Below are 23,846 nucleotides of genomic sequence, written 5' to 3'. Positions count from 1 at the left end.
TGGTGAAGACATGTCTGTGTACTTAGATTGTATTGTATGACATGTGAATAAAACTGTTTAAAAATGAACAGAGAAAAACAAGTGCTAGAGAAAATGCAGAGAAAAAGATATACCTGTTCACTCCTGTTAGGGAAAGTGAGAGGTGCAGCTCCTTGGAAGACAATGAGGTGGTTCCATAGGAGGCTAGGGATGGAGTTGCCATATGATCCTGAAACCCGGTAGCTCAGTATGTATCTGGAGGAACTGAGTGGGGGGAACAAATGGACATTTGCACACTGGTGTTTTTGGTGGCAGTGTTCCTGATCCACAATGAACGGAGGTGGCCTAAGGGTACAGCAATTGAGGAACGGAAGGGGAAAGGTGGTGTATACATACAATGGACTACTGAGCAGCTGCAAGAAGAAATGAAGTTGTGAGGCATGCAACTAAGTGAATGAACCTTAAGAACTGTATGTTGAATGAAATGTCAGGAACAAAAAAAACAAATCTTATCATGCTTCAATCCTATGGACTAACTGTAGTTAAAAAAAAAAAAAACTTGGTGAACTGAATTCAAGAACTTGAATTAGCAGGTTGGGGGTCTATGGTAAAAGGTCCTAGATTGTAAGCACTTACAGCAGTCACATATATTCAGGAGTTGTAATTGTTATTTCTAAATTCTGAGATACTGAGCTGTTTGTTTATAACCAGGTCATTCCCAGAAACTTCGGGTATTTATGCGACACCTGAGACTGAGAGTTACAGCTCTGATGTCATGAAAGTCAGCCGTACTCTTGTGGGAACTGTTTAAAAAGTTGAAAAAGTGATCAGACATCGATCAGATGAAGCTGATCTGGATAGCAGCACGGTAAATCACAATACAGAGTAAAGGATTATATGGTCCATATTTTAAAACCTCAACTTCTGCATGAGACCAAAGGGAGAGATGTTTATTTGGTGCAAAATTTGTATTCTGCATAGTGCATTTCCAAATTTAACTTGAATGGTCAGTTTAGTTGAACACTCTAAGTACATGGAATCTTGAATAGATGAAAGATCTTATTGGTTTGTCCAGGTTAGTATGATACCCTGATATATCCCAGAGCAATTTGGGCAGTGAATAAAGAAGTATTTGCAGGGCTCCCTTGGGGGACTGGGGAGAAAGGAGAAAATATTCAACTTCCCCATTTGGAGAATTCCTGATATTCTTGCAAGCAGCGGAGACAACTAAATCAATAGGCCAAGCCCTAGATCTTGGGGTTCGCCCCTACAAAATTTATTCCTGCAAAGGATAGGCTAACTCTACTTAAAATTAGGCCTAAGTATCACCCCCAGAGAACCTTCTTAGTTGCTCAGATGTGGCCTCTCTCCCTAAGCCAACTCAACAGGTGAACTCACTGCCTTCCTCCCTACGTGGGACATGACTCCAAGGGGTGTAAGTCTCCCTGGCAGCATGGGACAGAAATCCCAGGATGAGGGGGAACCCGGCAGGAAGGGATTGAGAAAGACTTCTTGACCAAAAGGGGGAAGAGAGAAATGAGACAAAATAAACTTTCAGTGGCTGAGAATTTCTAACAGAGTTGAGGGGTTTTTCTGGAGGTTATTCTTATGCATTACATAGATATCCCTTTTTAGTTTATGGTATATTGGAGTGGCTGGAGGGAAGTACCTGAAACTATTAAGCTGTGTTCCAGTAGCCCTGATTCTTGAAGATGAATGTATAAAGACATAACTTTATATGTGACTGTGGGATTGTGAAAACCTCGTATCTACTGCCCCTTTTATCCACGGTAAGGACAGATGAGTAAAAAAAAATATGGATAAAGAATAAGTAAATAATAAGGGGACAGAGGTAAATTGGGTAGATGGGAATACTAGTGGTCAATGAGAGGGGGGGTTATGGGATATGGTTAAGTATGAATTTTTTCTTTTATCCTTTTATTTCTTTTTCTAGGGTGATGCAAATGTTCTAAAAAATGATCATGGTGATAAATACACAACTATGTGATGATACTGTGAGACACTGATTGTACACCAAGTACGGAATGTATGTGTGTGAAAATTTACCAATAAAAAATTAAAAAAAAAATAACCCAGAAATCTGCATGGTAATTAATCTATGAGGAAGTAGCTATATAATTACATGTGTTTTTATAATGATAATTTAACACATCTTAAAATATTCCCTTTCAAATGCCTGCTAAGGAGACCTTAGTTCATTTTCAATAAGCACTGAATTTCTCAAGACAAATATAGTAAAGGCATAATCACCCTAAATATCAGAGTATTTTCTGACAAGTCAGTTGTAAAATAAAATAACATATGGCATAACAAAATAATGTACACATTTCTAGGCCTTCAAATTTTAACAAAGTTCCTTTTTGAAAAAAATTACAGGTTTCAAAAAATCTATAAAGACATATTTAGCAATACTAACTTTCATTTGTAAAACTGTACTTACTTTAGAGATGCAAAAGAAGGGACAGTACTTATCATCCCAGTCTCTGCCATCTCAATGGCATGTTTTATTTCAAGCTTCTTATATAAGGACACAATGCTTGACTTGGGTTGGTTTTCCCGAATCAAAAGCTTCCGTAGGTATTTGTCATCAAATTTCTTAAATCTGGAAATAAAGAAAATCAAGCCTTCAATTAATTAATACTGAACTCATTAAGGGGAAAAAATATTTTTACAAATAAAATAATTTCTACTACTCCCAAGGGAAAAACCTTAGTAATAGAGCTTATCTCCATGTATATTTTTATATGTGCATGCATGCATTTGTGCATACTTTACCTAATTAAACCACAGCCTCCTGGGTATCCCCCACCTCTTCCTCAGTCTTCTTTGTTGGCTCCTTTCTGGCCTCTAATGCAAGAGTGACATGAAGCTCAGCCCCATGGCCGGCCTGCTCTCCTGTCACTCTGCTGGTGTTCTAACCCAGACACGTGGCTTTAAATAGTACCTCTATGTCGATGACTCCCAGATTTGTGTCTCCAGCACAGACCTCTCTCTCACAAACCCAGAAATGGATATTCAGCCACCCACTCAACATCTCCATTTGGATAGCTATCTCACAGGCAGTCAAACTTGACATGTTCCAACAGAACTGATCTCTTTCCTCAAACCCCCTCTAACCCTTGTCATTCTCCCAATCTCAGTTTACGATGACTCCCCCAGGTCAAAAGCCCTGATTCTTCCTTGACGCTTACATTTGTCTCATTCTTCATATCCTCTCCGTTAGCAATTGCTATTGGTTCCACTATCAAAATATACACAGAATCCAACTATTTATCACCATCTCTGCCACCATCATCCTGGTCTGTGACACCCTGTCTCTCACTGGATTCTGGCAGCAGCCCCATAATTGTTCTCCCAGCTCTGCCCGCTGCATCACAAGTGAAAGCCCACCAGCCTGTGAGAAAGATGCATCTGCATCTCTCACCTGCATTCTCTCCTCTCTGGTCCAGTCTCACCTGATTCCTTGTGGTCCTGGAAACTTGCCTTTTGTCTTGTTAATCCTTCTACTAGGGATATTCCCCTAGATACTTGCAAGGCTCACTTTCAGATTTCCTTAATGTCTTCCCTCAATAGTTATTTTTTTTCAAAACCCCTTCTCAGCCATCCTATTATAAATTGCAGCCTCCCCATCCAGTACTCGCCATCACACCTCCCTGATTTATTTTTCCCCATAGTAGTAACTGCTTATCTTACTATTTTCTGTCTCTCTGGGCAGGGATTTTTTTCTTCACTGTCAGTTTCTAGAGCAATGACTGACACACCTCAAGCATGTGGGGTAGACTGCACCTACGTGACCCCAAACCCTTCCTGTGCCCATGCCTTCTGCCTGTTACTTGGGACTGTCTTTCCACCATCGCCTGGGTTACCTGTTCTGCCTTCCACCTTGACACTAGGTCAGCAGTGTTGCCTACTCTGGCTAACAGGGTATTGGAGACACGATGAAAGTCTTGAAATGACAGGCAATCAACCATGGAAACATGAGCAGGGCCAGCCCAGATCCACCAAGTCCAGCCTGACCAGCTGCCTCTGACCTCTCGACTCAGGAGCTTTAAGAATAAATGGTTTTTTTGAGCCACTGAGTTTGGGGGTAGTTTGTTATGCAACATTATTATGCCAATATATAAGTGAAAGAGCATTCAATAAATACTTGTTGAGAAAGAAGTAAGTGTATTACAGTGATCACCGTTGGCAGGGGATATCCAGGCCCACCTGTCTGCCAGGAAAGGCATGAATTTTAATCAACATTCCAGGTGCCAGTCCTTTGTCCTAATACTGCAGGGCCATGAATAATTAAACAGGCACCATCCTTAGAGTGCTGCGATCTTGACTAGCCACTGCACTTAAGATCTGGCCTGCCTTTTTCAAGGTTTATTTGGATTTCATGTTAGGTCCATTGAGCCAGGACCCCCGACAGTAATACTTCATCTTTTTAAAGTTTTTATTATTGCTATGATTTTAGCTTCTCACTAAAGATAAGCAAAAGGAAGAAAACATATTGAGGACAATGGCATTTGATCTATTTAATATAAGAATTGTGCATTTTCTTTCTTTACTTTATTTCCTACCATTCCATTCTCCTGCCAAGCTAGATATAGGTGTTTCCCTTTCACTATCATTAAATAACTTTGGCCAAGTCTGAGAAACTTCCCTACAGCATGACTCTTCCATCTCAACCTCAAATTATCAAATGCCTCAGGAGTAGGAGTTGCACATGGCTCGAGACCTCACATCATAAAGATTTCAGAGGAAAGCGCAGATTGCCCAACATGCCTCAAACAGTCACTTCTTTATCTAATCTTTGAGAAAAACTAAAATCTTTGAGAAAAACTAAAAGCTATGGGTAAATCAGAGATATGATGTAAGCAGAACTGATTCTAAAAATGGCCTGCGTCTCCAACAAATCTCTCCACAAAACTACCTGCAAAAAAATCATTCATGGAAATACATCATTGGCTATGAAATTACTAAATGAAGTGTGTGCATGGTGGAGAAAACTATTAGACACATAATGACAATTATTACCTTCCGGACGTGGCTCTGCTATCCCTGGTCTTCACAGTCCAGTCAGCCTGACAGCCCTTTAAATGCCTGCCTGGATCAGGTTCTTGTGCCCAGAGACAATACATCCCTTAAGGAAAGACCACATGGCATCCCTCACCTCAGAGTTTCAGACCCAATCCACTGTCTTACAGTCCACCTCTTCCTTCTTCTAACCCCATCCAGTGCCTGCTCACCTGATCCTTACACTAATTACATCTATTTTTTTTTTCCTGATTGGGAGGCAGAGTTCTATTCTAGTGACAGAAACCCTCTAGCCCAAACTTCACTTTTGTAAGGGAACAAACTGTTCTGGGTTACACCTTTTGCTTGCTGCTTAGGGAAGTGCTGATAAAAGGGAGAAAAGTGGTTGAGTTGAAAGGCAGAGGGTAGGTGGAAAAATAGGCAAGGTTATAAAAAAAGGGAGGGCAAGAAGAAAAAAGTTTTTACAAGTGGGTTGGCACACCCAAAGATCCATTTATGTTAGGAAGGTCCCAGGTAGAGTGTTACAAGGCAGATTCTTGGGTTTCTCTGAACTACCAAGATAAATGACCATTTTTCTTATATTTCAATGGAGATTTTCGTTTGCTTTATTTTATTACCTTGTTTCTCCAAGTGACTAACAGTATTCTCTCTGCACAAATGAAGCATATTTCCTTAGTTATGAAATAAGGCTAACTCCAGTGGGCCTTTCTAATTTAAGAAACCATATGGTCAGGCTTGTACAGATTGTTTGAACACTTACAGTCTTTGTAATTCATTTTATTACGTACTGATGTGCCACACACACATACCTGTTTGCTGTGTGAATGTTTTTTTGCCTTTAGTATATTGCAAAATTTTAGAGGCCTGAGGCTATAGGCCGAGACTATACATCCTACATAACCTGATAACATGTCAGAACATGTGAGCAAACAGTAAATACTCAAAAGTTCCCTGCTAAATTACATAAATTAGCAGGTTGGCCAATGTCCAAGTAAACTAGTAGTGGGAAAATAAAATCTTTGAGCAACTAGGAAAGAAAAGAGAAGAGGAACTAAACAAATCCAGTTTAGAAGGTTTCTTTCTGCCTCCAGACCAGCTTATAGGCTACTTCCTTCAAAAAGTCTTTCCCCGCCAATGGTGTGCTGGTAAATGTTTGATAAACCCCCCTATGATAAAAAAGGCCCTTATTTGTAGCATTCGTCAATGCTATAAATACTGCTACACCGTGGCTGATTCAAGCTTCCAGCATGGATCACAATGAACATGGAGTTAGGAAGAAACACACAAAAGCAGTTCTCACCAGCCAGTGCAAGCTCCAGCAACCCACTGCTCCCAACTCTCCTGCCAGAATTAATCTTTATTTCTTTGATTCCGGTACTGTTTATATTTAAGTATGCATCTACTTCTGCCAGGCTAGTCTTATCTGCTCCACTTCAGTTATAAAATTCCTGAAGAGAGGCACCGAATCTTATTTATCCACTATGGAGCTTTTTACACAACAGCAAACTAAATGTATTTAAATAACTGTACATAATGTTTCAGATAATGGAGCCTTTAAGAAAACTCCAATGGCTATATCTACTAGTCACTTTACATTTCTCAGACACGTCAGACCTCACGTTTAACAAAGCCCCACCATGTGTGGCAGGAACTGCTAGTGATGGAACCAGAGTCCCTGAGCGAAAAGCCCACATCCCTGGTGAGGGGTGGCCGTGTGACTGAGTCCTGACCAATGCAGCTGCAGTGGAAGAATTGGGCGGCAGCTTCTGAAAAAGTGGGTAGAAAGCACCTAGTATGTATCCTTTGTTTCCTGGCTATCTTTCTTCCTTTAGGCAGCCTGGAATGTGGGCATAATGGCCAGAGATGGAGCAGCCATTCTGGTCCCAGAGGCAACTTTGGAAATGGAGGCCACTCTTAATGGATCAAATAGGCAGAAGGGTCCTGGGACCATGAAGACTTGGTGGAGCAGAGCTGCTTGTCTTGCCTGCCTCCTGCTTTTCACATAAGACAAAAATAACCTTTTATGTTGTTTAAAATACCATTATCACAGGTGTCTGCTGTAGCTGAACTTTATCTTAAGGAATGTACTACAACAACACAGCATATGAAAGATCTGCAACCTTGAAAAAAACATACAAGTTAATGTTTTATTTTCAGAGTGATCCAGAGACAATTTATAACACAATTGCAAAAAGCCTCCTTACTTGTCTCTCCAAAAGTTGTGACCCCAATGTCCACAAACATCTTCAATGCCAGTCTTCACATGATCAAAAAACTAAAAAGAAACAGCAGGCTAACCGGTTAATTTTATGAGAAATCATCAGTTTTCTCTCTATCCACATCATGCCTGAAATGCAAAGCTCCTGACAGTTGTGTGGGATTTTGTGCTTCTTGTTGTTGTTGTTTACTGAAAGTAATAAAAGAACAGTTCAACTTCAAACTAATGATGGGATCTTTGGCACATCTAGACAATACTTAGATGATTTTGCTCATCACAAGTTTATTTGTAATTGTGGAAAATACAAAATATCATAATTTTCCAATGGAAACATTTTCAGGTTTGGAGAAGTAGTAAATTCCTTTTTTTTTCATGTGGGAGTTTAGCAGGCTGTCTTGCAGAAGCTACCACATGGCTATATGCATTCTATTACCACAATACAAGCCTTCCCCAGCCCTTTCTCTCTCTCTCTCACCCTCTGCCATATCCCTCTTCTTCAAGAAATGAGAAACTTAATGTCAACCTGTTTGGGTGAATAAACATGTTTTTCTTTTATCATAGCAATGGTTACACTAAGTTAAAACTTACCCGACAATGGATTTCTTCACTGACAGCTTGCTGTTTCTTATTTGACCTCTTAACATCAAGAAACTCCACTAGTGGTCGAATAGTTATTCCCTGCACAGAAAAAAATTAAGTGTATTGTCTTATATAACAAAATCTAAAATTCAAGAATAACTTTTCTTCTCCTATGATATCATAACACCAATGGATATTCTACTCAGTCCCAAAATGTAATATATTGCATGCAATATTTTGTTAAATTTGTTTTTCCCCTTTAATATCTGGCATATTTTCAGAGGACTATGTCCCAACATCTGCCATTAGAAACAAAACTATGGACAAAATGGAGAAAAAAATCAAGAAAATAATTGTAAAAAAATAAAGTATAATCAAGTGGAGAGAATCATCTACTTTTATTATTCACAGAAATCTTCTCCATGATTTTTTTTCATTCATCATTTATTGGAACAATTTTAACTAAGTTTCTACTGCACACATGTCAGGGAATTGGACACTTGGGACACATAAAAGAACAGTTAAGGGCCTCAGGTCTAGGGATTTGTCATCTCATGAGGTGACAGATATAAAACTAGGCAAATGGGGGAATGAGTGGTGTGCTGGTTTGAAAGGATGTATGGATCCTAGAAAAGCCATGTTTTAATCAAAAACCCATTTCGCAAAGGTAGAATAATCCCTATTCAATGCTGTATGTTTGAAGCTGTAATCAGATCATCTCCCTGGAAATGTGATTGAATCAAGAGTGGTTGTTAAACTGGATTAGGTGATGACATGTCTCCGCCCATTTGGGTGGGTCTTGATAAGTTTCTGGAGTCCTATAAAAGAGGAAACATTTTGGAGAATGAGAGACTCAGAGAGAGCAGAGCAGAACAACATAACCATGAGAAGCAGAGTCCACCAGCCAGAGACCTTTGGAGAAGAAGAAGGAAAATGTCTTCCTGGGAGCTTCATGAAACAGGAAGTCAGGAGAAGAAGCTAACAAATGACGCCATGTTTGCCATGTGCCCTTCCAGATGAGAGAGGAACCCTGACCATATTCACCATGTGCCTTTCCAGATGAGAGAGAAATTTTGTGTTCGCCATGTGCCCTTCCATTTGAGAGAGAAACTCTGAACTTCATCGGCCTTCTTGAACCAAGATATCTTTCCCTGGATGCCTTTGATTGGACATTTCTATAGACTTGTAACTGGGGACATTTTCTTGACCTTAGAACTGTAAACTAGCAACTTATTAAATTCCCCTTTTTAAGAGTCATTCTGTTTCTGGTATATGCTAGCAAGCTAGAACAAGTGGGATTCACATAAGAGGCAGGTCAAGGCAGGGTTGTAGAGAAGGAACACTGCGTGGGGTCTTAGAGGACGATGGAAGAACGTTCCAGGAGACACCACCACGTGAGCAAAGGGTCCACAGCGAGAAGGGGCAGAGTGTGGGTTTGGGTACATGTGTGCATGAACTCGGGAAGTAGGAAAACCCATAAGCTACTCAGAAGACTAGCAAGAGAAGATAATTTCCTTAACACGAGAAAATATCATCCAAGATAAATCTATAGCAAACATCTCTCTTTGTAATGAAACATTAAAAGCACTTCCATTAGAACCAGGAACAACTCAAGGATGCTCTCTATCAGCTATTCGATGTAGTTCTAGGATGTCCTGACTGATTAGAGAAGGTGTCGACACTGCAAATAAAGTGACAAAAATTTCGTTGCAGTTGGTAAATCTATATTTTTGTCCTAAAAAAAGAAACTATGACAATTTTTTAAATTTTACAATAGCAAAGTTTAGTGAAGTGCCTGTATAAAATTAATATATACAAATCCATTTCATAACTAATGAGAAAATGTAACAATAAATACCTATACAACACACACATGAGAACTGTATAAAACTGAACTAAGGAATATATAAAAGATTTGAATTTTAAAAGACACAGTTCCTAGATGAGGTGACTTAAGTACTATGAACACAACTTTCTCTTAACTAATATGTACTATTCAATACAACCTCAATAACATATTCCTAAGGAATTTTAACAGAGCTTGAGAGGTTAATTCTAAATTAATCTAAGAGAGTATATGTAACCATAAAAAAAATGTAAAAAAAAAAAAAAACTGAGAGGGAACATGAAGGTATCAAAACTAACTATACATATTAAAATTATACAATGCCAGTCCTAAAATGGGCCAAGGGGAGGGTGGGTGAGACTGTGAGAATGTGGGGTCAAGGAATGCTCCCAGGTCTCTTGCTTGCTTAGCAGAAGGCTGCCACTGCCTGACCTGGAAGAGCACGTGAGTAGCAAGTGGTGGTGAGGGGGGAACGTGAGGTGTTGAGACAGGTTCCCTGCTAGGCATTTGCTTTCCATCTCATCTCCCCCTATTTTCACATCTTTAAGAAGGTTTTGATAATGTAAACTGACTGTGACACACACACACACACACACACACACACACACACACACTTACATTTTTTGAAAGAAGGTCATAGTTTTTGTTCCAATTCAGCTTTGGCATTTTTCACTTTGGTTTTAATTTTAACTTTTAAAATGTGAACCAGTTTTGTGTTCCTTTTTATTTCTGTCTGCCACTTTGAAACAACACAGGAGGTAATAACAGTTTTCCAATCAACACATATTGTGTAATTTTTGACTTAGGTGAAAGAAAACGAGTGTAAGTAGATGATTTTTGGAGATGAGTAATTTCGGTGACTTCGAGATTTTATGAAGCCACTAGCGTAACAACAGCTTTAGGCAAAATCAATGAAATAATGTGGTTTTAATGTATAATGTGTCCTAAAGATACTGTTTTCTCACATGCTTCTATTTTATCAGTATTCACTTAGTAAATAATTTGTAAGTGTCCAGGATTTGTAAATACAGAACATAAAGAAAAAAAAAACCTGATAGGGCATAGTGCTTGCCCTGATATTATTCACAATCCATGAGAAGTATAATCCAGAAGTACATGAAATGCTATGAATAAAATACAACTGATTACAGAGAGTAATGATGGCCTAGTGCCCCCCATCAATTCCAATTTCTAAAAGTAGAACATATTTAGATTTTCAATTAATAAAATATATTGATCATATGCAATGAATTGGCACATGCCTTTTAAAAATATATATTTGTTCAAATGGTTCCTTTTAATATACATATCCTTTTTCATTAAATTATTTACAGTTGTCATGCTAGACAGGAATTTAGTGATAGATTTGGCCTTACTTCCTTGCTCTCCCTTCTCCTTTTCTTCTTTCCACCCATCTATTTTGAAAGTAGACAACCTGTCATCTGTATATATCACATTAAGTTTCGCAAGCTGGATGTCAATTCCCTAGGAGCCTGGGTCTCTGCTTGGGAGAGGGAAAAAAAATACAGAATAAAACTTTGAGAAGACACCTTATTCTGCTACACTGAAAATTTCAAATTTATATTTCCAGAGGAGCATCTTGATACTTAGAAAAATAACTGTGACCATTCATTTAGGTTAATAAAAGAAAACCCCTTAGTTTGCAATTAAACCACTAAGAAACATATTTGCAAAGTGTAAGTTAAATTTTTACCCATTCATTCTGCTTCGGCACAATAAAGACAGCCCCTATGAGCCAGGCCTATTAGAAGTAGACACGGGGAGAACTGCAAAGTGACATTTAGTTTCTGCCTTGTTCCATCTGCTTTCCTGCTACCCTCCATCCTCTGCTTCCATTAATGTGAAGAAAAAAAAAACAACTACCATCTAATTACAATGAGTGTTCTTTGGGATGAAAATGACTTCTTTTTTATTTGGGCTTTTTTTTGGGAATTAAATGTTTCCAAAAAAAAAAAGAGGGTGCTTTTTAACTATTTTTAATATTTTTATATTTCATTACTGATTTACCAAGCAATTTCCAGAAAATTTTGAAGAACCATTTTATTTTAAAATACAGTTATCGTGAGCGTTCCGTACAGGATGGCGAAATAGGGATCGTCAAGACTAGGCTTGCCCTTCAGGGCAGCTAGTTAACAGACAGGGACTTTCTGAAGTGTGAAGGGGCTCGGGAGACCAGAGGGCACTGCACCTTCCCGGAGAGAGAGCAAGGGACAGACGGACAACCGCGGGACAGAATCGGGCACATCTCCGCTCATGGCGGGCCACCGTGGCCCTGGTAAAACCTTCTTCCCCAGGAGTGGGGGGCATCGCTTTTTTCTGCAGCTTCTTACTAGCAAGTTCAGCTGCTTGTTCCGGCCCAGCCAAAGCGGCTGTTCCAACCACGTCCTCAGGGTGGGCGTGGGCGCCTGGAGACACCTTCTCCGAGCTGCAGGGAACACTGCTGAGTGGCCCGGCACCCTCCTGGATTTTGTTTAGTGAATTCAGACCGCAGCCCGGACCGGGAGCTAGGTGTCAAACCACAGGGACAAAAGCGGCAGCCTGGGCTCAGCGCACCGGAGAGGGTCACCCAAGAGGCCAGCGGAGATGCAGGGCCGGTGCCGGGCGCAGGATAAGGGGGTGCCCAGGCAGCGCTGATTCCAGAGCCGGCCAAGGGAAGCTCTACATCCCTCCAGGGCAAGTGGAAATTCATCTACTTTCCCTTTGGGGGCCCCTGGGCCTGTTTTGACTGGAAATTCCCCTCTGTAGCAATCCTCTCCCAGAATTTGCCCTCCAGCAAAAGCAACGAGAAACAATGAAAGGAGTATTAGAAAAACTATAGATTGTACTAGACCCAAGGTTCAATCCCTGTGGGCACCTCCACCAAAAAACAAAAACAACTAAAAAACTATAGAGGCTGAAGGAAGGAGGGAGAGAGAGAGGAAGGAAGGAGCCAAAAACCATATTCAGGGACACAAAGGAAAACTTTTAATAAACAGAAAACTTTAAAAAAGGAAAAATTTTAATAATAGAAATAAATACTCCCCATTCTTAGGAATACCAGATATGATAAGACTGTTGGTTCCTCCTAAATTAATCTGCGATATTAACATGGTCTTAGTAATGAACCAACAGCATTTGTGACTGTAAAAAACAACAAAGTAAATCGTGCAGTTGAGATGAAAGAACAGCGTAAGTTCATTTTTCCTTTAACTTTCATAGATCAGATTTAAAACTTGGCTATTCTAGTCACATTTCTAAAAACATGCCTTCCTATATACTCTATGCCTGCCGATGCACAGATTATTTTTGGAAGGAGCCACAAGAAAGTAGTAGCACAGCTCCCTAAGTGAGTGGGGAACAGAAGGGCTGGTAGCCTGAATAAACAAAATGACATATACATACAATGGATTTTTTTTCAGCCATGAAAAGGAATGAATTCCTGACACCGGTGACAATATGGATGAACCGTGAAAACATCATATTGAGCGAAATAAGCCAGACACAAAAGAACAAATACTGCATGTTCTCACTCATAAATATTAGAATAAGCAAATTCAGAGTCGGAAACTAGAATACAGTTTACCAAGGGGGGGAGGGGGGGAGGGGTGCAGAGTGGGGAGTTAATGGTTAACTGATTTAAACCGTTTCTAATTGGAGTGATGGCGAAGCTTCGGCATTGGACGGGGCGATGGTGGCACAGCACTGTGAATGTGATTAACGCCACTGAACTATATATTTGGCTGTGGGTAAAAGGGGAAATTTTAGATTGCATACATGTTATTAGAATAAAAAAATTTCAAAAAATCTGTAAGACTGTGCAACACAGTGAACCCTGATATAAATCATAGATAAAGTTAATAGTAAAATTATAAGAATATTGTTTCATCAATTGTAACAAAAGTGCCACACTAATGCAAAATGTCAATGATGGGGGAATTGCATGTGTGAAGGGAGTATATGGGAACTCTGTACCTTCTGTATGATTCTTCTGTAAATCAAAAACTTCTCTAATAAAACTTTAAAAAAGAAAGTTTTTTTTAAAGTACAGGCAGTGAGCTGTACATACACATTTCCCCTCTCCTGCCTGGGAAGAAGGTGCCAATACCTATAAGTAAACTGAAACTTCCAGGACAGCCTTACTTTAAGGTCTGGTATCTACTAGTGTCAACCACATTCCCCAATGCTGTATATAATTTTTAAATATGAGAAAGAACGTATATTTCATATAACATTAACAATTGTATTTAAGAGAAAACGAATGTAAATATCCAAGGAATCTGAATTGCTTGCTCATTTAATATTTCACAAGTAAAACTATATTCTGATAGCATAATATGCTTCATAAAGAAGCTAGTTTCTCTAATTATCAACATAATTCAAGGAATGTTAAAATTCCCATTATAAATCCTGTATCAAATGATCCATTATATGCTACAGGGAATTCTATTTGATATGATAGTGCTAATTGTACAGTATCAGTATAGAAGAACTCATCATATAAGAAATACTGAAATAAGGGGGAAAGGCATTTGAAAGCTTAAGGATAGGTTCATCAACATGAAGGTTATCATTTCAAGAATATCTAGTTCTTACTTGGAAGGCTACATTTTATATGTAGATTTATCACTAATCATCTCTATTATATTTGTAATCCATTATATCCTTCTAAGCTTCTTTCACTGAATTCCTTAATTATTGATGTAGTCTATTAAAAAAGATCTTTTAAAAGAGAGTGTCCTTGTATGTGCATACATGTGTTCACTGTCTCTTATGAGCCAGCGGTAGGCAGGAAAACATAAGGGAGAGGAAGAGGTCAGGGTCAAGGAATCATGCAACAGTAAAGAATCCGTCTCCAATCAGTACACCGCCAAATTGGGGTTGGAAGCAATGAATGGGAGATACCAACAAGTGTGGCACTACAGCAAGTGTTCTCCATGGCAACCTAACTGAGCTTGACAAACCATCCTTAGATCCAATAAGAGAAGACTGTGTCTGCAGACCCCAAGTGTGAACACCAAAGAGTCTCCACCATGGACCATTAACTTGGAGTTTTACATTTTGGGTAGAAATATAACTCAACTATACTTTTTTTGACTCAGTTCTTTCTCCTTTCCCACCAGGTTTTTTTTTTTTCCCCACTTTTATCTCCCTCCTATACCACTACCCTCCCCATTCCACCTCATTCATTCTCAGAAAAGATGATGCTTTGACTTCACTGAGACTATGCAGACCATCTCACACAGGTCCCTGATGGAGCCTCCCCTCCTCTCAGGAGCTCCCTGATTCTAGTCTCCCTGCCTGTCCACTTTCCCCAAATTCCCTCCCTTTCCACAGCACCCAATTCCCAAGTTAAAAATCTAAGTGTTACCCTTCATTCTGCTTTTGCTCACTTCTCACACTGAATCTTGTTGAGAGCTCCTCCAAAATAAATGGAAATTCCCACACTTCTTTTCTTCATTGTTTCTTGGTCTGGCTCCTGTGCAAGCAGTAAAATTGGTTTCCTTGTTCCATTTTTGCCTCCTATAATCCATTCTCCAGATTTAAGAAATCTTTTTAAAACATATATTACTACCCTGCTTAAAACGCTTATCATCACCCTTCAGATAAAAACGAACTCCTCATCCAGCCTTCAACCTTCACCAGTGTGTGGCTTCCTCTATCTTTCTATTTCCACTTCCCCTTTATCCTCAAGAGGAGGATTTCTGTTCATCAGCCTGTCTTGGGACTTTTGCAACAGCCCTTCCTTCTGTCTGCAATGTTCTTTGCCCATATTCTAGTTGACTCCTTTTCTTTCATATCTCAGCTTAGACATAATCTTCCCACTAAGACCTTTGCTACCTGATCTACAGTGCAGGATCTTCCATCATGTCACCCTACTCAGTCCTCCGGCCCCAGTCCGGTGTTTTCCTTACTTATGTGTTATCAGTCTGCATTTACAAGAAAGTAGACAGCATATGGGCCAGAATCTTGCTTCCCTTATTCCCCTGGAACAGGTCTTGCACATAGTAGGAGCTCAACGAACACCAACAGATGAATGATTGTCATTTTATCTGTCTAGTCCTACCTATTTTTCCAATGAGTATTTTTAGGACAGGGATGATACTTTCATTTCTTTTTTTTTCAAGGCTTTCTCTTTACTGATTTATTTGGTTATAATTAGGTCTTGAGTGGCATGTGCTCTATGACTGTATAGCTGGTATTATTGGTGTCTGTTCTGTATGTCCCTTGAGAACCAGCATACTATTAATTACCCTGGGCTATAGCTCATAGAACATACTTAATTTGCATTGATGTAAAATAACTACAAAATGAAAATATATCTTAATATCTGAGATAGCAAATATGACTTTAAAGCTTCTACTGACCATGTTGCATAAGCTTTTCATCTTTTCAAAAACTCAGACACCCATTAATAGGGAGCACAAACAAAGCTAAAATATAAATCCTTTATATATCATCCCATGTGTTTTAACATGATGTTTCTCATTCATTGGTTCACAGATTCCTTTTATTTAGAGTTTATCATTTGAACTTTTTTCATGCCTTGGGGCACTGTTTTCCACACCACTGGTATCTTCTGATATCAGCTTTCAGTGTGTTCAAATGTTCTCATTTTCTGTGTGCTTATTTTTCTTTTGGGTGTAGATTTCACACAGCAGACTAATAGCAACTGAAAGAACAAACTCAGCTACTGCTGTAAGAAATGGTTTAATGGGCACCAAATAGTTCAGCACAATAAATTCAATGTGTTCTTCACTCGCGCCTAACTGGAATATGGCATGGCACCAGTAAGGGTCCTTTACCTTCTCTGAAAGTTGTATTACCTTGAGCTTTGTTTCATTAGCATACATTCCACTGATCATGTATTTATCATTCTTGTGAACATCAACAGGAACCTGTAAACTCTCATTACTACTATACCAGGTCCAATGAAAAGGGACACAGTCATGACATTCACAAGTCGTAACAGTAGAATCTCCCACATACGCCATCAATCGTTTGGTTTTTCCATGAACTTCAGGTATTTTGAAATAAAACGTGCCCCTTTGTTCTTTTTGTCCTTCAATGAGACAAGAGCAACTTCCCATTTGGTTGCTATCAATGATTGTGAGTGAGTATTGAAAATACAGGTTGTTTCCCATTGCATTTGTGAGATAATTGTTCTCAAATTATCTTTTTTCCAAGTCAGTTTACTGAACTCAAATACCCAGACGTGGTGAATTGGCATGTGAGTGATACACTAGAAGGTCTTTCTAAAGTGATATCTTTTTCTACTGGCCCATGGAATGTTTCAACAGTGATACCTTGTGATTCGCCAAGGAAAAGTTAGAGTACTGTGCCATCATTTCTTTTTTGGCAGGTTGAATTGCAATAGGTAAATCTGGGGAGTTCCCGTCCACCAAGCTCATGCCCCCGCGACAAGGAGGCCAGCAGAGGTGCACCAAGGACAGCGGCGCCTAAGGGGCCCGCAAGCTGCGGAAGGCGCGCGTGGAGTGGGCGAGTGCAGTGCGACGTGCGCGGGTGGCTGGCGCCCTCAGCCCTCACTGTCCGGAGTCCCTGCGCACACTCGCCGGTGGCTCAGCTCTTACTGGTTTCTCCTTCAGAATGAACGAAGACTGTTTTCATGTTTTACTTGCTTATACTACTAAAATGTGCATTCCCTGAAAGCAAGAATTCTGCGTTGCCCTTTGAGTACCATCAACAAGCTACCCGGAGCATGGAACAAAAAAGTTCTCATTATTTTTGTCCCTTAACTTAGATCAGTGCTCTTCAAAGCCTGGCCTGCTAAGGATCAGCACCAGTCTCCAAACTATTGATTAAATATGGAAATCTAAGCTCAGTTAGGCTAATAACAAGAAGCAAATTCTAATTTGTTATGCTAAAAACATAAAATGTTCATATTCATGGGCTCAAAGTGGGTACGTAGGTGTATATTAAGGGAACCAATATTCCATTTATATCTTTTGGTTTAGTCATGATTCCAAAAAGAGAAAAAACTATGAGCTTAATATTGATGGTCTACCCCAAAAGACTAAAAACCATGAGCTTAATATTAATAGTCTATATTAATCACCAGTACACACTTTCAATCCAGCTTTTTGCAATACCTATTTTCCTGTACTCTGTTTGCTCTAAATATATTTACAGAAATGTAGTTTCATGTCTGTTGAATCTAATAACTAAAAAAAAAAATTGAGCTTGTATTTTATATGTCCTCTCTTGAACTACATCTTTTTATTAAGTAACTTTTATTGTGCATTACAAGTGAATACGTCCATGATGTTTGGGGAAAGAAACTGGTTTGGGACTGTAGGTATTTGTGAAGCACTTGTGTAGGCAATCATGGTTGTGATATTCATTTCCAAACAGCCTATTTCTTAGTTGCACTAGACAAATATGGTTCCATTTTCATATTTCATAGACTATTTGCCCCTTTCATTCTGAGAGGAAGGGAGAGGAATCTCAAAGCAATTAATAAGCCTTGGCCCGACTCTGGGTGGTAAGACAGGGGTGGTAGTTCTCAGAAGAGAGGTGCACTCACTCACCCTCCACCTGACCTTTCTGCTCCAGCATTCCGCTCTAGGAAGCTCCGTGAGAGATTAAAATGCTCAACACAAAGTTGATGCACTGCACAACTTTGCCTCAGGCAAGGTGTGATATTAGTACACTGCATGACTTATTAATAAGACTTCTGTAAACACCAAAGTAAAAGATAAAGGTAGAAAATTAGCTTTCCTCCTACAACCACTGTGTCTCCCTGAGTTTAAAGATGGGTTTCAAACCCACATGGTATGTTTGAGCCAAAACTACCAAATTTAACTAGTCAAAACTGAAACTACTACTGACCATAACCTGGTAATTATTGGCTTCTTTAAGTTAAGCAAATGTAGCTTAATAATTGGTTCAACAGTCAGACAGTTCTGGGCTCAATCTCATCCTCTGTCATTTATGAAATGTGTGCCCTTAAGTTTCTCTGTTCCTTCTCTCTGAGACTCAATTTTCTGAGATGGGAAACTGGTCTAAATCTCCAAAGTTTGTTGTGGGGATGAAATGAGCTGATGCACATGTGAACGCATTTGCCAGAGTGCCCGACACAAAGCCGTGCTCACCGAAACGGTCTCAGCATTGTAAAAAGGCTGATGATAGAACAATGGTGGAATGTGGCCATTTTCTTAAGACAGGAAAGACTCTCCAAGGCATCCTCTCCAAGATTTCAGCCAATCCACTATTCTCAAAGTGGTGAGGCATATATGAATGAAAGACAAACTGACTTTTGGAGATCGGACTAGAAGGAAGGCAGTGCCTCACGATGAGTTACAGTGCTGAGCGCTTACTATACACAAGGCGCTCTGCATAGCTCTTCAGGGGTAAGAACAAACTGGCCATGACTCCCTGCTCCACCACTTCATAGATGTGTAAACTTGGGAAAATCCCTTAAGGTCAGTTTCAGTGCCTCAGTTTCCTCAACTATAAAATGCGTATAATAACAGTTACACCTCCTAAAGTTAAGTGCCACAGAATTGTTATGAGAATTAAATGAATTAATCTTTAAAGTGCTTAGAGTTGAGTCAGGCACCTAGAAAGCACTAAGTCACTAGTTGCTAAATACAAATAAAGTGAAACAATACATCTGGGTTTCCTCCGTCATCGCTGGCCACCTGGTCTCAGTCACCTTGGCTGCTTCCCTCTTCTCCTAATGTCTTAAGGCTGGTAGCCCCAGGGCTTAGTCCTTGATCCTCTTTTTCTGTTTCTTCTATCTATATTTTTACTCCCTTAGTGATCACATGCAGTCTATTGCTTTTAAATATCACCTACCTCCTGATTACCCCAAAGCATAAATCTGGGGACCAGCCTGAAGTTCAGACCCATAATCATCACCTGTCCAACATCTCCACTTGGAAGTCTAATAGGCATTCTAACCCAGCGTGTTCAGAACTGAACTACTACTACTACTACTACTACTACTTACTACTACTACACACACACACATTCCCTCCAGCCACAGCCTTCCCCGTCACTTGAGGGCAAGCCATCCTCCTAGCTGCTCAGGCCAAAAGCTCTGAAACAATAATCTGTGACTGCTCGACTCCTCTTCCTCACTCACTAATCTGTCAGGGATGCCTGCAGGCTCCACCTTCAGAACGTATTCTAGAATCTCACCACTTCTCACCAACTCCACTGCTGCCACTCTCATGTCGCCAGGATGACTGCACTTGCCTCTGCTTGGATTTCCTACTACTTACACCGTCACTGCTAATAGTCTATTCCTAGCACAGTAGCCATCGTGGTACTTTCAGAAAATAAGTCGGATCACGTCACTCTTCTGCACCAAACCTTCTAATGAATTCTATTTCACTCAGGGAAGAATTGAAATCCTTATAATGGCCTGCAGGGCTCACCGTAATCTAGGACTCTGGAGTTTCCCTCACTTCATTCTCCTGAGAGTCTCCCACATGTTCCACTCCTTTCCAACCACGCTGACCAAAACCACACTGCTTTCCAACCTTTGTCCTTCAGTTTTACTTGTCTGGAATAGTCTTCAGCTTGACTATTTTCTTCACCTCCTACAAGTCTTTGAAAATGGCATTTTCTCATCAAGGCCTTCTAGAACCATTCTGATTAGAACCCCTTACTCCATCCTCATCATTTCTGATCTCCTCCATTTTCTTTACTGAATAGCAGCTTCCACCTTCTAACACTCAGTATAATTTACTTATTTATTATGGTTATTGTCTGCTGCCTGCCACCTCCACTAGAATGTAAATCCCACAAGGACAGGTACCTTTTCATGTTCTGATCACGCATGGATCCTAAGCTCTAATACAACTGCCTGATACTTGGCAGAAGTTCAACAAATATTTACAAAATAAATACCTACAAAACATAATCTCCTAAAAACTTCAGTCATGCTGGTTTATTAAGTTAGAGATAATTAACTTACAAACTCAGAGTTTAGACATAGCTCCATATTCCTTCCACCACACTTTCTGCTTCCCAACATTAGACTTGCATTCATTCATTTCACTATTTCAAAGGAGGAACTGCTGTGCAGTTAGTTCATGCCAAGTAGCTTTGGAAGTTCATCATGTACAACCAGTGTTTACTGAGTACATTTTACTAGGTCAGAATGTATGACAGATGACAGGATTAACAATCACACTGCCTAAGTTTGCAAAAGTAAGCTGAGATACCTTAGCTGACTTTCCTTAAATAATAATTCCTCTGTGTAGGCCAAGTGACAAAATGGGACTCTTCTTGGTCCCTGGCCAACCCAGTGACATGCATCCAGGCAGGAAATATCATTTTCCCTTTTATCTTAACTACCAACGTTTCAACATGCCTTTGCCACTTGGCATCCTGAGAAAAGAACTGGTTGGGATAGTCTGACAAGGATCTTGTTTCCTCCAGGTACAGGGAGCAGCATTTCTGGAAGAAAAAACTCTCCTTACCAGGATGAAGACAGTGAAGAATATGACGACAATCGCAGCTGTGATGAACAGTTTCTTCCGGGGAAACACAGCGGCAGGAAGAAGAAACACAAGGGCAAAACAGATGGCGCCTCGGAGCCCTCCGTAGGCGATGATGAACTGGTCCTTAAAAGTCAGGGGGATTGTCCGGAACCAATTAATGACCTGAGTCAGAACAAAGACACCTAAGAAGAAAGACAAAACCAAAGGAAAAGAAATGGAGTGAGGCTGGGACATGAAAACGTATGGAATCATTTTTGTGCTTCTGTAACTGGGCAAAACGTTAAAGACAGGTTCCTAAGGCCTTTTTCCCTTTCTTTCTGCCTTATTAGTCCTGTTAGGCTCTTGGACCTTTGCTGTTGTTGTTCCAAGATAATGGGCAAAAATATGGAATCAGAGAAAACCAAAAGAAATGCTTATTTGTTTTATAACTATATGCATGAAGAAACCCAGGGCAGAAAAGAAGAACAGATCAGGAAGCAGGGAAAGGAAGAACAGCAGCCGGAGCAGCAGCAGCAGAAGATACAATAAAGGGGTTAGACAAGAGGTCTTTCAGTAAGTGTTGCTGAATGGTCGTTGTGCTGGTTTAAAAGGATTATGTACCCTTGAAAAGCCATGTTTAATCCTGATCCATCTTGCAGAGGCAGCTGTTTCTTTTAATCCCTATTCAGTACTGTAGGATGGAAGCCTGATTAGATTATCTCCATGGAGAGGTGACATACCCAATTGTGGGTATTAACTTTTGATTAGAGGGAGATATGTTTCCACCCAGTCTAGGTGGGTCTTGATTAGTTTACTAGAATCCTTTAAAAGAGGAAACATTTTGGAGAAAGCTAGAGATCCACAAGAGCCAGAGCCCTTGCAATCAGAGACCTATGGAGATAAGGAAGGAATATCCAACAGGGGAGCTTCATGATACAAGAAGCCTGAAGAGAAAGCTAGCAGATGGTGCCATGTTGCCATGTGCCTTTCCAGTTGAGAACAAAACCCTGAACTTCATGGGTCTTTCTGGAGTGAAGGTAACCTCTTTTGTTGGTGCCCTAATTTCGACATTTTTATAGACTTGCTTTAATTGGGACATTTTCATGGCCTTAGAACTGTAAACCTGCAACTTAATAAATCCCCTCTTTTAAATGCTGTTCTGTCTCTGGTATAGCTCACTCCACGAGCTAGCAAACTAGAGCAGTCATTTAGGAAACAAGTGCTTATTACCCAGTGCTCTCCAGATGAGACAGAAGGCCAGGGTGAAGCACACGAAGGCCCAGTTCCACTCGTGGTTCTTGCCCACGGTGGACACGCCCATGAAGATGAAGATGAGGGTTTCGCTGACGCTGCTCAGCATCTTCATGAAATACTTGATGGTTGTGTATGATTTTTGTGACACATTTTCTTCCACATACTTGTTCATGGTCATTGCACAAGCTGTGATTCTGAAAGAGAAGACATAGTTTCTACTTAAACATGACATTGATCCTAATCAGATTGCCACAGTCAGCACTTAAGAGCTAAATTGTGGCTCTACCCTTCCTGTCCATAACTACAACCTTATTGATTGCTTTTTACAAATGAATGAGAAATTTCATGTAAATCTTGAAAAACCTACTTTCTCTGGAGGGTTTCATCAAGACCTTGGACTTGAACTACCTGGCTCTTCACAGCTGATAGTCCCAACCACCCTCCTTTTTCCAGATCTATATTCTCAAGAGTTTATGGGCATTGGCACCATCAACTATGCTGTTGGCACTACAAATAAAACCAGTTCAAAATATACTAAAACTCGTATCTTCCTATAAAACAATACCTTCTCTTATATATTCTCAATCCCTCTATTGCCAAAAATCCTCAGTTATTTCATACGATCCTCAACTTGAAACTGGGGCCATACTTTCAGTACTTCTCTCCCCTGCTACTCCTCCACAATGCCCCATCCAAGTGGTCACTGATAGTCTCTAATTTCTCATCCTGACTATTTCTTGAATCAATTCCTTCATTTTATCCCAAAGTCTTGGTTCCAAATCTCATTTCCATTTATCTATATATCCACTTCTGGGAACTTCAAAATGTATTAATAGGCTCTGAGAATTCCTAGATGACAGAAACATCTTTTGCCTCTTTTCTTCAACATTTTTAAAAACACAGGGGTTTTGTATTTGTTTTTATAATATCTATTTTAATGTCATAACTTTGCAGATTCCCAAAATTGAAGGACTTTGAGATCAAGTCCAAACTCCTAAAGCTCTTCACAGACTTCCCCTAAAAGAGAACTCCAGCGTCTCCTCCTGCCTTTCCTTCCTCCCAGCACATACCATCTGCTTCGACCGTCACATCTCACATCTGCCCTGGCTTTTATTGTCTTCCTGCCATACTGTACACATTCACTTCTCTCTGCCTGGAATGCTACCCCTGCCTACTTCCAGTGCCACCAAGAAAGTGGAATTTAATAGGAGGTGGGAAACACAAATTTCTGAAGAGAAAGCTAGCAGATGGTGCCATGTTTGCCATGTGCCTTTCCAGTTGAGAAAGAAACCCTGAACTTCATCGGCCTTTCTTGAGTGAAGGCAACCTCTTTTGTTGGTGCCCTAATTTGGACATTTTTATAGACTTGCTTTTATTGGGACATTTTCATGGCCTTAGAACTGTAAACATGCAACTTAATAAATCCCCCCTTTTAAATGCTGTTCTGTCTCTGGTATATCACTGCTTGGAATACTAC

At 40.0% G+C, this 23,846-nt stretch overlaps 1 protein-coding gene and 1 pseudogene across 1 annotated transcript in view; both read right to left on the bottom strand.

Moving 5' to 3' along the window:
* The window catches only part of SLC9A2 (solute carrier family 9 member A2), a 95,209-nt gene that overhangs the window by 16,282 nt on the left and 55,081 nt on the right, over positions 1 to 23,846 (bottom strand). Inside the window, exons 4-8 of the mRNA XM_077134915.1 lie at positions 22,346 to 22,563; positions 21,116 to 21,318; positions 7,829 to 7,918; positions 7,227 to 7,297; positions 2,441 to 2,602 (exon numbers count right to left, since the gene is read on the bottom strand). Of these exons, the coding sequence (XP_076991030.1) occupies positions 2,441 to 2,602; positions 7,227 to 7,297; positions 7,829 to 7,918; positions 21,116 to 21,318; positions 22,346 to 22,563 (744 nt within the window). The remainder of the gene's footprint in view (positions 1 to 2,440; positions 2,603 to 7,226; positions 7,298 to 7,828; positions 7,919 to 21,115; positions 21,319 to 22,345; positions 22,564 to 23,846) is intronic.
* LOC143661732 (embigin pseudogene) lies at positions 16,113 to 17,213 on the bottom strand (annotated as a pseudogene).

This window comes from Tamandua tetradactyla, chromosome 17 (assembly GCF_023851605.1).
Source record: "Tamandua tetradactyla isolate mTamTet1 chromosome 17, mTamTet1.pri, whole genome shotgun sequence".
Classification (NCBI taxonomy): Eukaryota; Metazoa; Chordata; class Mammalia; order Pilosa; family Myrmecophagidae; genus Tamandua; species Tamandua tetradactyla.
This window is presented reverse-complemented; position numbering and strand designations above follow the sequence as displayed.